The following is a 14,283-nucleotide window of genomic DNA, read 5'->3' as shown; positions in this document are numbered from 1 at the left end:
TGTGGTCCTGTTGGCTTCATCAGATCATGATCTGTAGCTCTCCCTGGAACAGTTCGCAGCCGAGTGTGAAGCGGCCAGGATGAGGCTCAGCGCCTCCAAATCCGAGGCCATGGTCTTGAGCCGGAAAAGGGTAGAGTGCCTTCTCCGGGTCAGGGAGGTCGCCCTACCTCAAGTGTAGGAGTTTAAGTATCTGGGGATCTTGTTCACGAATGAGGGAAGAAGGGAGCGGGAGATTGACAGGCGGATTGGGGCAGCGTCTGCCGTGAAGCGGGCGCTGTACTGGTCCGTCGTGGTGAAGAGAGAGCTGAGTCAAAAAGCAAAGCTCTCGATTTACCAGTCTATCTACGTACCCACCCTCATCTACGGTCATGAGGTTTGGGTCATGACCGAAAGAACGAGATCCCGGATACAAGCGGCCGAAATGGGTTTCCTCCGCAGGGTGGCTGGGCTCTCCCTTAGAGATAGGGTGAGAAGCTCGGTCATCCGGGAGGGACTCAGAGTAGAGCAGCTGCTCCTCCACGTCGAGAGGAGCCAGTTGAGGTGGCTCGGGCATCTGGTCAGGATGCCTCTTGGACGCTTCCCTGGTGAGGTGTTCTGGGCATGTCCCACCGGAAAGAGTCCTCGGGAAAGACCCAGGAAACGCTGGAGGGACTATGTCTCTCGGCTGGCCTGGGAACGCCTTGGGTTTCCCCCGGAGGAGCTGGGAGAAGTCGCTGGGGAGAGGGAAGGCTGGGACTCCCTTCTGAAGCTGCTACCCCCGCGACGCGACCCCGGATAAGCGGCAGAAAATGGATGGATGGATGGATGGATGGATGGATGGATGGATGGATGGATGGATGGATGGATGGATGGATGGATGGATGGATGGATGGATGGATGGATGGATGGATGGATGGATGGATGGATGGATGGATGGATGGATGGATGGATGGATGGATGGATGGGATTTAAAGTAGGAGTGACACCAAGCCAAGTTGTAGTTTTACATAAGTTTTATTTGTTATTTAAATAGATTTCCTAGTAATTTCACAAAATGTCACAAATAGACTAAAATAATAAAAAAATGACATACAAGTAGAATGACTGCATTAAAATTTAGCATCGCAAAATGAACTAATACAAAGAAAACCCTTCATTTGATAATATTTTCTAATTATTGACAGTACCCGATCATTTTTTGTTCATTAAATATTTTTTAGTGTTCTTCTCTGGCTGAATTAAAATAATGTAACACTTTGGAGCAAATATACACAGTATAAGTCCAAAACTGGAGGCCAGAATAGCAAATATCTCCACAGCCACAGTAAATTTTCCAGGAGAGCTGACATAAGCTGGGATGAAGGTGATCCAGACGGCACAGAATATCAACATGCTGAAGGTTATCATCTTGGCTTCGTTGAAATGATCAGGTAGTTTCCGAGCTAGAACAGCTAACACAAAGCAAAACACAGCCAGCAGGCCGATGTAGCCAAGCACAGCCCAGAAACCAACAGCAGAGCCTAACGCACATTCCAGGATGATCTTCTCCTTGTAGGTGGTCAGATTTTTCACTGGGAAGGGAGGACTCACAACCAACCATATGATGCATATTAAAACTTGAATAAAAGTTACAGACACTACAGTCATTCTTTGTTGTACAGGTCCAAACCATTTCATGACATTGTTACCAGGAAGTGTAGCTTTAAAGGCCATTAGAACCACTATCGTTTTGCCAAGAACACAGGAGATGCAGAGAACAAATGTGATGCCAAACGCTGTGTGCCGCAGCATGCAGGACCACTCAGAGGGGGCTCCAATGAAAGTTAGTGAACATAAGAAACACAGAGTCAGAGAGAAGAGCAGCAGGAAGCTCAGCTCAGAGTTGTTGGCTCTAACAATTGGAGTTGTTCTGTGATGGAAGAAAATCACTGTAGTAATTATGGCCAAACAGGCTCCACTAATGGAGAATCCAGCCAGGATGACTGACAGGATTTCATCAAAAGAAAGAAACTCCACAGGTTTGAGGAAACAGGCATCTTTTTCTGCATTAGGCCAGAACTCTCTGGGACATGCGATGCAATCTGGAGAATCTAAATATAAAGTCAGAAATGGTTGTAAGTATTTAAAATATGTGATCATAATAATGTACATGTTAAACAGGTTCACCTGTCATATTACTGATCTCTCCTTCAGGACATGGTATACAGTCATAGCAGCAGATTGGTTTTCCTTTCTGTAAAACTTTACGAGTTCCTGGAAGACAACTCTCTGAGCAAAATGAGACTGGAACCTGGAACAGAAAAAAATAGAAAATAGGAAAAAAGTAACCATTTGCTACACCGATATTTTCAAACAGTTGAGGAATGTTGCATTTTTGCCATTACTTCCATTCCTCCATCCAACCAAGTTACGTTCCTGTTAATACGAAACTCCTGTCCTTTTGGCAGCGAAGCATCATAGTACCCCACTGTTATCGGTTCAATAATCCCACTCTCACTCTTCTGCCAGTTGACAACTTCATAAAAAGCCACAGGATCTCCATTAGCATCAAAAGACACATGGTAACCATTCTGGGTGAAGTTGACTTCCTTCAGTTTGGTAAAAACCTGAGGACATGTGCAAAAATAATGAAAGGGAAACCAAAAATGTCAGTCTGTTCAATTAAGTTGTTTAGTATTGAATGATGTGTCAACAGGATTTTTCAAATTAAATCTTACCTGAATTAAGTCTAACGTTGTTTGTTTTTTACAATTAGTTGTGGATGAAGTTTCCTGACACAATGCAGTGTGAATAGCATGTGCAATGGCATAAACAGCCTTGTACACCATGTTGGTAATTCTGAATTGAGACGTTTCAGTGTACGGGATCTTGAGAGTCATTAAGTCTTCAGTTCCATCACATAGCCTCTTTTTTGTATCGAGAACTGAAATAATGAAAAATTTGTCCATATTTTCAAATTAGATGAGTATTCTTTGAGTATTTTAACTCAGTTGTTTGTTTTAAACCCGATTCTTTAAATAAAACACAAATCAAACTGGGAATTGATCATGTTCGTATCTCACTGTTCGTCAAGCTGCAGTTGAATGCTTCCTCCCAGAATTCTGTGAGGACGGAGGAGGCGGCTACTTCAGAGGGAGAGAGACCCAGCAGGAAGTCTCCAAATCCAGGGATGACAGATTGCTGAATAGCAACTCCAATGGCTCCTGCACAGAAACTGAATCTCATCAGCAGAAGGTCTGTTATCCAGCCCTCACTTCCAATCCACTGACGAGGAGGAGATGGTTGTTGGTTTAGCTCCTCGAACAGAAGTTTCATATCACCAGTGGCTGTAAAAGCCACCACAACGATCGAAGTTGAGCTGAGGAGAAAAAAAACGTATAAAGCTACTTTCAGTTTTACTTGTATGAAATCAATATTTAAATGTCTTAAAAGTGTTTTGAAGTGGTTAGTAAAAACGGTCTACATCTTAACTAAGCATATTAAGAAAATAGAAGAGGCTCAAACCTGCGGATAACATCAGCTAGTCTTTGTATTTTGCTCTTTGGGTCGGTTCGATAGAAAGATTCAGTGTACTCCACACAGATCCCTTCTTTTTGTGCTGCTTCTAGAAAAGAGGCCATGCCATTTCTTCCATAATCTGTGTTAGAGTAAATGGCTCCTATCCAAGTCCAGCCAAAGTGTTTCACCAGTTTGGCCAGTGCATCAGCTTGATAATGGTCACTGGGAATTGTTCTGAAGAAAGTCGGAAACTGCTGCTTATTTGACAGGCAGGCACATGTAGCAAAGTGGCTCACCTAAATCAACAAAAAAAACAATTGATATTTTTAACAGACATACACTGAAATAAATTTTCAGATTTTGTGATAAATTCAACCTACTTACCAGAGGAATATTGAAGGGACCAATGATGCGTGAAATGCCAATAGATGGTGTGGAACTAGAGGCACCAATAACACCCATTACTACACCTAAATTAGAACAATTATGATGTTTCTGAATCATGGGGTCCTCCCAGTTTGACAGCTGAAATGCAACATGAGTGGCCACAGACACAGAGGCGCATGAATCGTAGATCTTATACCCGAGTTTAATCCCAGGCAGCAGCTTTGTGCTGTTGTTTATCTCCTCAATTGCAAAGATCATTGCACGGCCAAGGTGAAGTTCATGACTGTTGATACTGCACAAAGACATTTAAATTAATCCCTTTTATGTATAACATAACATCAGTTCAAATGATGACCAGCAAAATTACTCTTAGAAAAAACATAGATGAGGAAAACGCTTTGTATTTTTCTATGTATAGTCACACTCAAAATATGTCTATTTATTTCAAAAGTTTATGTTTTTTATGATCTCAGTTGATAGCATGTGTTATATAGATTAATTCCTCAGAGGTTGATTATTTAAAGCTTTTTCTGTTAATGATGGTGATTTATTTGTTGCAATAAATGACATTTCAGATCAGAATGTTACATTGTAACAAAGACATTCTGAATGTAAAAAAGTGGATCTAATGTGCACAAACTGCTTAAAAGTTTTCTTTTTCAAATTGTACATTTAATCTGACAAATGAGCCTCTTTTAAAATAATATTCTAATTTATTGAATGTGATTGAATGAATATAAGTCATTACAATTTGCTGCACAACTCTACATTATACAAATCATAACCCTGACTTTTCAGTCTATCACCCCCTCCATTTCCCACCATGCTCCCTCTTACCAACCTCCCTGTGCAGGTGGGCGGCTCAGGCGCTGTGGTGTATCTATGAATCTTTGTGAGCTCCGTGTAATGTAAGGAAAAAACGCCACCAATAATGAACTCCCCATCCATTGAGAATGCAGGCGTACGAGCTGTACCCTGCAGGATACATTTTATGGGTAAGGTCCCATTTTCGGCAATATCTGACCCACTAATAGCAAAAACTGAGCCAACACTCTGGCTCAGAGCCAGTCTCAAGCCCATAAGGAGAAGTGAGATCTCCATCCCTCAGCCAATAAAGGTGGGGAAGTGTTGATATTGATTTATATAACCTGTCTAAGACTCTGAACAAAGGCAGTATAGCAATAAGACTCGTTGTTTGAGTGCTCAGGAGGAGCCCAAGAGACCTACTTTCACACGTGGAGCATTACGTTTTTTGCCGTTACATATGCATGTTGAATGTGTGTGTGGCATTTGGTTTTGCCATAATAAATTAATATCCTCCTGACTACCAGTATTTCATTTTTGTCCTCTGTAGAGGACATTTCTAAAATTGAATTTCTCCCACCCTTGCATTCTACTGAATTAATTCCTTTTGGTATCCGGAGAGGACATTTAGGGCTTTTCAATAATACCACATGTGAAGGGGAAGGACTTTTGTACGTACTTTTTTCTAATTCATAAAAATGACATTTATCAGTAATAACACATTTTATGGGAAGAGACGGAGTAAGTGCATAAAACCTTTTATTACATTACAAAGACTGTGGGATTTTTAAAAAATGGTGATTGGACAATATTTTTTTCCTTGTAGTCAAGGAGGATAAATTCATTTATATATCTGTCCATCCTTCGGTCAAATTTAGTATTTTTTTTGTAATATTGTGCAGAACTTGTCTTATACCAAAACCAGAGAATAATTAATATAAAATATATTGAGTTAAAAAAAAGACATCACACCTGACACACATGGTAAAGAGTGGAGTAGATCCAAAGTCTTTGCCTCCTAGGACTTTTGCCCATTTGTTTTTTAAAGCAAGATGGGATTTAAAGTAGGAGGAGTGACACCAAGCCAAGTTGTAGTTTTACATAAGTTTTATTTGTTATTTTAATAGATTTCCAGGTAATTTCACAGACTGTCACAAATAGACTAAAGTAATAAAAAAATGACATACAAGTAGAACGACTGTGCATTAAAAGTTAACATTGCAACATAAACTAATACAAAGAAATCCCTTCATTTTATAACATTTTGTAATTATTGACAGTACCCAATCAATTTTTGTTCATTAAATATTTCTTAGTGTTCTTCTCTGGCTGAATCAAAATAATGAAACACTTTGGAGCAAATATACACAGTATCAGTCCAAAGCTGGAGGCCAGAATAGCAAATATCTCCACAGCCACAGTAAATTTTCCAGGAGAGCTGACATAAGCTGGGATGAAGGTGATCCAGACGGCACAGAATATCAACATGCTGAAGGTTATCATCTTGGCTTCGTTGAAATTATCGGGTAGTTTCCGAGCTAGAACAGCTAACACAAAGCAAAACACAGCCAGCAGGCCGATGTAGCCGAGCACAGCCCAGAAACCAACAGCAGAGCCTAACGCACATTCCAGGATGATCTTCTCCTTGTAGGTGGTCAGATTTTTCACTGGGAAGGGAGGACTCACAACCAACCATATGATGCATATTAAAACTTGGATAAAAGTTACAGACACTACAGTCATTCTTTGTTGTACAGGTCCAAACCATTTCATGACATTGTTACCAGGAAGTGTAGCTTTAAAGGCCATTAGAACCACTATCGTTTTGCCAAGAACACAGGAGATACAGAGAACAAATGTGATGCCAAACGCTGTGTGCCGCAGCATGCAGGACCACTCAGAGGGGGCTCCAATGAAAGTTAGTGAACATAAGAAACACAGAGTCAGAGAGAAGAGCAGCAGGAAGCTCAGCTCAGAGTTGTTGGCTCTGACAATTGGAGTTGTTCTGTAATAGACGAAAATCACTGTAGTAATTATGGCCAAACAGGCTCCACTAATGGAGAATCCAGCCAGGATGACTGACAGGATTTCATCAAAGGAAAGAAACTCCACAGGTTTGAGGAAACAGGCATCTTTTTCTGCATTAGGCCAGAACTCTCTGGGACATGCGATGCAATCTGGAGAATCTAAATATAAAGTCAGAAATGGTTGTAAGTATTTAAAATATGTGATCATAAAAATTTAAAAATGTACATGTTAAACAGGTTCACCTGTCATATTACTGATCTCTCCTTCAGGACATGGTATACAGTCATAGCAGCAGATTGGTTTTCCTTTCTGTAAAACTTTACGAGTTCCTGGAAGACAACTCTCTGAGCAAAATGAGACTGGAACCTGGAACAGAAAAAAATAGAAATTAGGAAAAACTTAACCATGTGCTACACCGATATTTTCAAACAGTTGAGGAATGTTGCATTTTTGCCATTACTTCCATTCCTCCATCCAACCAAGTTACGTTCCTGTTAATACGAAACTCCTGTCCTTTTGGCAGCGAAGCATCATAGTACCCCACTGTTATCGGTTCAATAATCCCACTCTCACTCTTCTGCCAGTTGACAACTTCATAAAAAGCCACAGGATCTCCATTAGCATCAAAAGACACATGGTAACCATTCTGGGTGAAGTTGACTTCCTTCAGTTTGGTAAAAACCTGAGGACATGTGCAAAAATAATGAAAGGGAAACCAAAAATTTCAGTCTGTTCAATTAAGTTGTTTAGTATTGAATGATGTGTCAACAGGATTTTTCAAATTAAATCTTACCTGAATTAAGTCTAACGTTGTTTGTTTTTTACAATTAGTTGTGGATGAAGTTTCCTGACACAATGCAGTGTGAATAGCATGTGCAATGGCATAAACAGCCTTGTACACCATGTTGGTAATTCTGAATTGAGACATTTTAGTGTACGGGATCTTGAGAGTCATTAAGTCTTCAGTTCCATCACATAGCCTCTTTTTTGTATCGAGAACTGAAAATAATGAAAAATTTGTGCATATTTTCAAATTAGATGAGTATTCTTTAAGTATTTTAACTCAGTTGTTTGTTTTAAACAAGATTCTCTAAATAAAACACAAATCAAACTGGGAATTGATCATGTTTGTTTCTCACTTTTCGTCAAGCTGCAGTTGAATGCTTCCTCCCAGAATTCTGTGAGGACGGAGGAGGCGGCTACTTCAGAGGGAGAGAGACCCAGCAGGAAGTCTCCAAATCCAGGGATGACAGATTGCTGAATAGCAACTCCAATGGCTCCTGAACAGAAACTGAATCTCATCAGCTGAAGGTCTGTTATCCAGCCCTCACTTCCAATCCACTGACGATGTGGAGAAGGTTGTTGGTTTAGCTCCTCTAACAAGAATTTCATATCACCAGCGGCTGTAAAAGCCACCACAACGATTGAAGTTGACCTGAAGAGGAAAAAAACGTATAAAACTACTTTCAGCTTTACTTGTATGAAATCAATATTTAAATGTCTTAAAAGTGTTTGAAGTGGTCAGTAGAATCGGTTTACATCTTAACTAAGCACATAAAGACAATAGAAGAGGCTCAAACCTGCGGATAACATCAGCTACTATTTGAATCTTTTGTGGGTCGGTCCGATAGAAAGATTCAGTGTACTCCACACAGATCCCTTCTCTGTGTGCTGCTTCTAGAAAAGAGGCCATGCCATTTCTTCCATAATCTGAATCCGAGTGGATTGTTCCTATCCAAGTCCAGCCAAAGTGTTTCACCAGTTTGGCCAGTGCATCAGCTTGATAATGGTCACTGGGAATTGTTCTGAAGAAAGTCGGGAACTGCTGCTTATCTGACAAACATGCACAGGTAGCAAAGTGGCTCACCTAACACAAGAAAAACAACAATTCATCTTTTTTTTACCAGACATATGCCGAAATAAATTTTCTCCAGCTTGTAATAAAGACACACTTCTTACCAGAGGAATATTGAAGGGACCAAAGATGCGTGAAATGGCAATAGATGGTGTGGATCCCGATTCACCAATAACACCCATTACCACACCTAACTTAGAACAATTATGGTCTGTCTGAATCTTGGGGTCCTCCAAGTTTGACAGCTGAAATGCAACATCAGTGGCCACAGTCACAGAGGCGCATGTGTCATAGATCTTATACCCAAGTTTAATCCCAGGCAGCAGCTTTGTGCTGTTGTTTATCTCCTCAATTGCAAAGATCATTGCACGACTGAAGCGTAGTTCACGACTGTTGATACTGCACACAGACATTTAAATTAATCCTTTTTATGTATAACATAACATCAATTCAAATGATCACCAACGAAATTACTCTTAGAAAAAACATAGATGAGGAAAACGTTTCGTATTTTTTCTATGTACAGTCACATTCAAAAAATGTCAATTTTTTTCAAAAGTTTATGTTTTTCACGATCTCAGTTGATAGCATGTGTTATATAGATTAATTCCTCACAGGTTGATTATTTAAAGCTTTTTCTGTTAATGATTGTGATTTATTTGTTCCAATAAATTACATTTCAGATCAGAATGTTACATTGTAACAAAGACATTCTGAATGTAAAAAAGTGGATCTAATGTGCAAAAACTGCTTAAAAGTTTTCTTTTTCAAATTGTACATTTAATCTGACAAATGAGCCTCTTTTAAAATAATATTCTAATTTATTGAATGTGATTGAATGAATATAAGTCATTACAATTTGCTGCACACCTCTACATCATACAAATCATAACCCTGACTTTTCAGTATATCACCCCCTCCATTTCCCACCATGCTCCCTCTTACCAACCTCCCTGTGCAGGTGGGCGGCTCAGGCGCTGTGGTGTATCTATGAATCTTTGTGAGCTCCGTGTAATGTAAGGAAAAAACGCCACCAATAATGAACTCCCCATCCATTGAGAATGCAGGCGTACGAGCTGTACCCTGCAGGATACATTTTATGGGTAAGATCCCATTTTCGGCAATATCTGACCCACTAATAGCAAAAACTGAGCCAACACTCTGGCTCAGAGCCAGTCTCAAGCCCATAAGGAGAAGTGAGATCTCCATCCCTCAGCCAATAAAGGTGGGGAAGTGTTGATATCAATTTATATAACCTGTCTAAGACTCTGAACAAAGGCAGTGTAGCAATAAGACTCGTTGTTCAAGTGCTCAGGAGGAGCCCAAGAGACCTACTTTCACACGTGGAGCATTACGTTATTGCCATTACATATGCATGTTGAATGTGTGTGGCATTTGGTTTTGCCATAATAAATTAACATATTCATTAATATATCTGTCCGTCCATCGGTCAAATTTAGTATTTTTTTGTAACATTGTGCAGAACTTGTCTTATACCAAAACCAGAAAATAATTAATATAAAAAATATTGAGTTAAAAAAAAAGACATCACACCTGACACACATGGTAAAGAGTGGAGTAGATCCAAAGTCTTTGCCCCCTGGGACTTTTGCCCATTTGTTTTTTAAAGCAAGATGGGATTTAAAGTAGGAGGAGTGACACCAAGCCAAGTTGTAGTTTTACATAAGTTTTATTTGTTATTTGAATAGATTTCCTGGTAATTTCACAAACTGTCACAAATAGACTAAAGTAATAAAAAAATGACATACAAGTAGAACGACTGTGCATTAAAAGTTAGCATTGCAACATAAACTAATACAAAGAAATCCCATCATTTTATAATATTTTGTAATTATAGACAGTACCCAATCAATTTTTGTTCATTAAATATTTCTTAGTGTTCTTCTCTGGTTGAAACAAAATAATGAAACATTTTGGAGCAAATATACACAGTATCAGTCCAAAGCTGGAGGCCAGAATAGCAAATATCTCCACAGCCACAGTAAATTTTCCAGGAGAGCTGACATAAGCTGGGATGAAGGTGATCCAGACGGCACAGAATATCAACATGCTGAAGGTTATCATCTTGGCTTCGTTGAAATTATCAGGTAGTTTCCGAGCTAGAACAGCTAACACAAAGCAAAACACAGCCAGCAGGCCGATGTAGCCGAGCACAGCCCAGAAACCAACAGCAGAGCCTAACGCACATTCCAGGATGATCTTCTCCTTGTAGGTGGTCAGATTTTTCACTGGGAAGGGAGGACTCGCAACCAACCAAATGATGCATATTATAACCTGAATAGATGTAAAAGATACTACAGTCATTCTTTGTTGTACAGGACCAAACCATTTCATAGCATTACTACCAGGAAGTGTAGCTTTAAAGGCCATTAGAACCACTATAGTTTTCCCAAGAACACAGGAGATACAGAGAACAAATGTGATGCCAAACGCTGTGTGCCGCAGCATGCAGGACCACTCAGAGGGGGCTCCAATGAAAGTTAGTGAACATAAGAAACACAGAGTCAGAGAGAAGAGCAGCAGGAAGCTCAGCTCAGAGTTGTTGGCTCTGACAATTGGTGTTGTTCTGTGATGGAAGAAAATCACTGCTGTAATGATGGCCAGACAGGCTCCACTAATGGAGAATATTTCTAGAATGTTTCCCAGCACTTCATCAAAAGAGAGGAACTCCACAGCTTTGGGGAAGCAAGCAGTGTTGACTGAATTAGGCCAGAACTCTCTAGGGCATTGAATGCAATCTGGAGCATCTATGAATAAAAAAAGTTTTTTTTAAAACAAATGAATATCAAGATGTTTGTAAACACTAAAAGCATTAGATTCTACCTGTGATATTACTGATCTCTCCTTCAGGACATGGTATACAGTCATAGCAGCAGATTGGTTTTCCTTTCTGCAACACTTTTCGAGTTCCTGGAGGACAACTCTCTGAGCAAACTGACACCGGTACCTTCCAGACAAGGAGACAAGAAAAAAAAAACTGATGTTAGAATGGTAATATGAATCAAATCATTCCTTCCACAAGTTTTTTCTATAAAAGTAATTTTCCTTGACCCATTACTTGCGCTCTTCCTTCCACCCAGGTTAAGTTCTTGTAAATGTGAAACTCCTGGCCTTTGGGCAGTGATGCATCATAGTATCCCACAGTTATCAGCTCATTGACTGCACTCTCAGTCTTCTGCCAGTTAACTACCTCGTAAAAGGCTAGAGGATCTCCTTTAGCATCAAACGATACATGATAGCCATTCTGAGCAAAGTTGACTTTCTTTAATTCAGTGAAAATCTGTGATGCACGAAAAGAACCGAGAGAAAAATTTATCTATGATAACTGACGACGATGTTAGGGCCTGCCATATCAAAAGCTTTCAAATGAAATGTTAGTGCGATTCGGTTTTAATTTAAACTGACCTGTTTGGGTTCCAGTCTGATGTGTTTGTCACAGTGAGCGGTTGGCTTTTTTTCCTGACACACTGCATTGTGAATAGCATGAGCTATGGCATAAACAGCTTTGTACACCATGTTGGTGATTCTGTACTTGGACGTTTCAGTATAGAGATTATTTAGAGATTTTAAGTCTTCAGTTCCATCACAAAGTTTGCCATTTACTTTTGCACCTAAAAATGTAGCCAGAAGTAGTTATTGTGAAAGAAATTCCTAATTTTCTTGCGTTTGATGTTTTTTCACGACATACCACACAAGTTAATATGACTGTAAACTAAGTAACAACTGGAAATATTTATTGTTTCCATGTACACAATCAAAATTATAAAATTAGAGAGTAAATACAATACTATCAATTGGTAATTGATAGTAGCTAAACTTGTCGTAGTCTTCGGTTCTTTGTAAAGTTTGGATTCCGTAATAAAAAATCTAAAAGGCCAATGGGCAAACAGGATAAAGGCATTAAATATTAACTCAAATCGTGATTAAATTCATTGCACATATTGTTTGTTCAAGTATTTGTTAAGATAAGTACATAAATTTAAAAATTATTGATTTCTGATGCAACCAAACATGTTTATATATTGATATTGATGGTTAAATGCTCACTTTTTGTCAGGCTACAGTTGAATGCATCCTCCCAGAATTCAGTAAGAACTGGAGAGGCAGTCACTTCAGAGGGAGAGAGATCCAGCAGAAAGTCTCTCAGACCTGGGATGACAGATTGCTGAATGGCAACTCCAATGGCTCCTGCACAGAAACTGAATCTCATCAAGAGTGGATCTGTTACCCAAGACTCACTCCCGATCCACTGACGGGGTGGAGGAGGATTTCGGGCCAGCTCCTCTAAGAGAAATTTCATATCGCCAGCAGCTGCAAATGCGACAACAACCACCGCTGTTGACCTGAAGAAAAAAAACAATTAAATTTACCAAAAAGAGTCAACATTCAAATAAAACATACAAGTGCTAAAAATGCTGAGACCTGCGGATGGCATCAGCTACTCCTCGAATCTTGCTGGTTGGATCAGTCCGATAGAAAGACTCAATGTACTCCACACAGATCCCCTCTCTGAGTGCTACTTCAAGAAAAGATGCCATGCCATTGTTTCCATAATCTGAAGCCGAGTGGACGGCGCCTATCCAAGTCCAACCAAAGTGTTTCACCAGCTTGGCCAGTGCATCGGCTTGAAATTGGTCACTGGGGATTGTCCTGAAAAATGTTGGGTACTGATCTTTATCTGACAGGCAGGCACAAGTGGCAAAGTGACTCACCTACCACAAGAAAAGCCAGTGTTAAACCTTTTTAAGCATATGAGCTGAAGTTATGATGCTTAGTAAAGTCTACTTACCAGAGGTATGTTGAAGGGCCCCAAAATACGAGACATACTAATGGATGGGGTAGAACCAGACTCACCAACAACAGCCATTACTACACCAGACGAAGAACAATTATCACCTGTCTCAAATATAGTATCTTGCCCATTTGACAGGTGAAATGCTGCATGCATGGCCATGGGCACGGAGGCACACGAATCGTGGATCTGATAACCGAGTTTGACTCCTGGCAGTAGCTCTGTGCTGTTGTTGATCTCCTCGATTGCAAAGATCATTGTGCGAGAGAAGCGCAGTTCTCGGCTGTTGATGCTGAACAGAGGCATTTCAGACATTTACATTACATTTACAACATGTCATTGTTGAATCTAACATAGAGTCAACGTTTACCAGCAGCTGAATGTCTACCTTTTGTAGGACATCTGCAAAGGGTAGATATTCTACATATCAAGGATAAGGAGTTGTTTGAACAAATAAAATTGCTGGTTATCTGCATGACAGATTAAACCTCTAAAGTTAAAATAAACTGGGTAATCATATAAAGATATAGTGGTTTCATACTATAGGCAAATAAGTTACTAAACTTCAAATTCTTACAGCTAATAATTAGAACAACTAATAAAAAACATTCATGCCACATTGTAGACAAGATAACAACTTTGCAACAATAAACAGCATTGTTCTAAACACATATTTGTTCTGACACAGAATACCATTCCCTTCCCTTTTTTCCCCACCGCTCCTCATTTTCACTGACCCCCTTGCACAGCTAGGCGGTTCAGGCACAGTGGTGTAGTTGTGAGTCCTGGTGAGCTCCTTGTAGTGAATTGAAAAAGCACCCCCAAAGACGAAGTCCCCGTTCATTGTGAATGCAGGCAGACGATTTGAACCCTGCAGGCTACATTTTATGGGTGAAGCCAGGGTTCTGGCCCGGTCTGA

The 14,283-nt window shown here is 39.9% G+C and overlaps 2 protein-coding genes and 1 pseudogene across 2 annotated transcripts; all 3 read right to left on the bottom strand.

The window, feature by feature from the left end:
• Positions 1 to 951: 951 nt before the first annotated feature.
• Positions 952 to 4,812, bottom strand: LOC145554616 (extracellular calcium-sensing receptor-like; annotated as a pseudogene).
• A 907-nt stretch (positions 4,813 to 5,719) lies between these two features.
• On the bottom strand, positions 5,720 to 7,155 carry LOC145554555 (vomeronasal type-2 receptor 26-like). The gene has a single exon (XM_081614598.1). It carries the CDS (start codon positions 6,901 to 6,903, stop codon positions 5,956 to 5,958), a length of 948 nt encoding a protein of 315 aa, XP_081470724.1. The 5' UTR covers positions 6,904 to 7,155; the 3' UTR covers positions 5,720 to 5,955.
• A 3,126-nt stretch (positions 7,156 to 10,281) lies between these two features.
• Positions 10,282 to 14,208, bottom strand: LOC103474265 (extracellular calcium-sensing receptor-like). Its single transcript, XM_081614786.1, has 7 exons — positions 14,102 to 14,208; positions 13,469 to 13,656; positions 12,995 to 13,250; positions 12,801 to 12,915; positions 11,631 to 11,852; positions 11,396 to 11,519; positions 10,282 to 11,319 (listed from the first exon to the last, which is right to left on the bottom strand). Exons 1-7 carry the CDS (start codon positions 14,206 to 14,208, stop codon positions 10,421 to 10,423), a joined length of 1,911 nt encoding a protein of 636 aa, XP_081470912.1. The 3' UTR covers positions 10,282 to 10,420.
• Between the last annotated feature and the right edge of the window lie 75 nt (positions 14,209 to 14,283).

This window comes from Poecilia reticulata, chromosome 13, assembly GCF_904066995.2.
Source record: "Poecilia reticulata chromosome 13, P_reticulata-male-v2, whole genome shotgun sequence".
NCBI classification, from domain to species: Eukaryota; Metazoa; Chordata; class Actinopteri; order Cyprinodontiformes; family Poeciliidae; genus Poecilia; species Poecilia reticulata.
The sequence above is the reverse complement of the archived record's forward strand: the minus strand, read 5'-3'. Positions and strand labels throughout refer to the sequence as shown.

Excerpts from the sequence above, each read along its gene's own strand:
- LOC145554555 (XM_081614598.1), bottom strand. The coding sequence starts at position 6,903 with ATGATCACATATTTTAAATACTTACAACCATTTCTGACTTTATATTTA.
- LOC103474265 (XM_081614786.1), bottom strand. The coding sequence starts at position 14,208 with ATGAACGGGGACTTCGTCTTTGGGGGTGCTTTTTCAATTCACTACAAG. Across the intron at positions 13,657-14,101 it reads CCGCCTAGCTGTGCAAGGGG|CATCAACAGCCGAGAACTGC; the intron begins GTCAGTGAAAAT and ends GCCTCTGTTCAG. Across the intron at positions 12,916-12,994 it reads GTAGCTGATGCCATCCGCAG|GTCAACAGCGGTGGTTGTTG; the intron begins GTCTCAGCATTT and ends TTTTTTCTTCAG.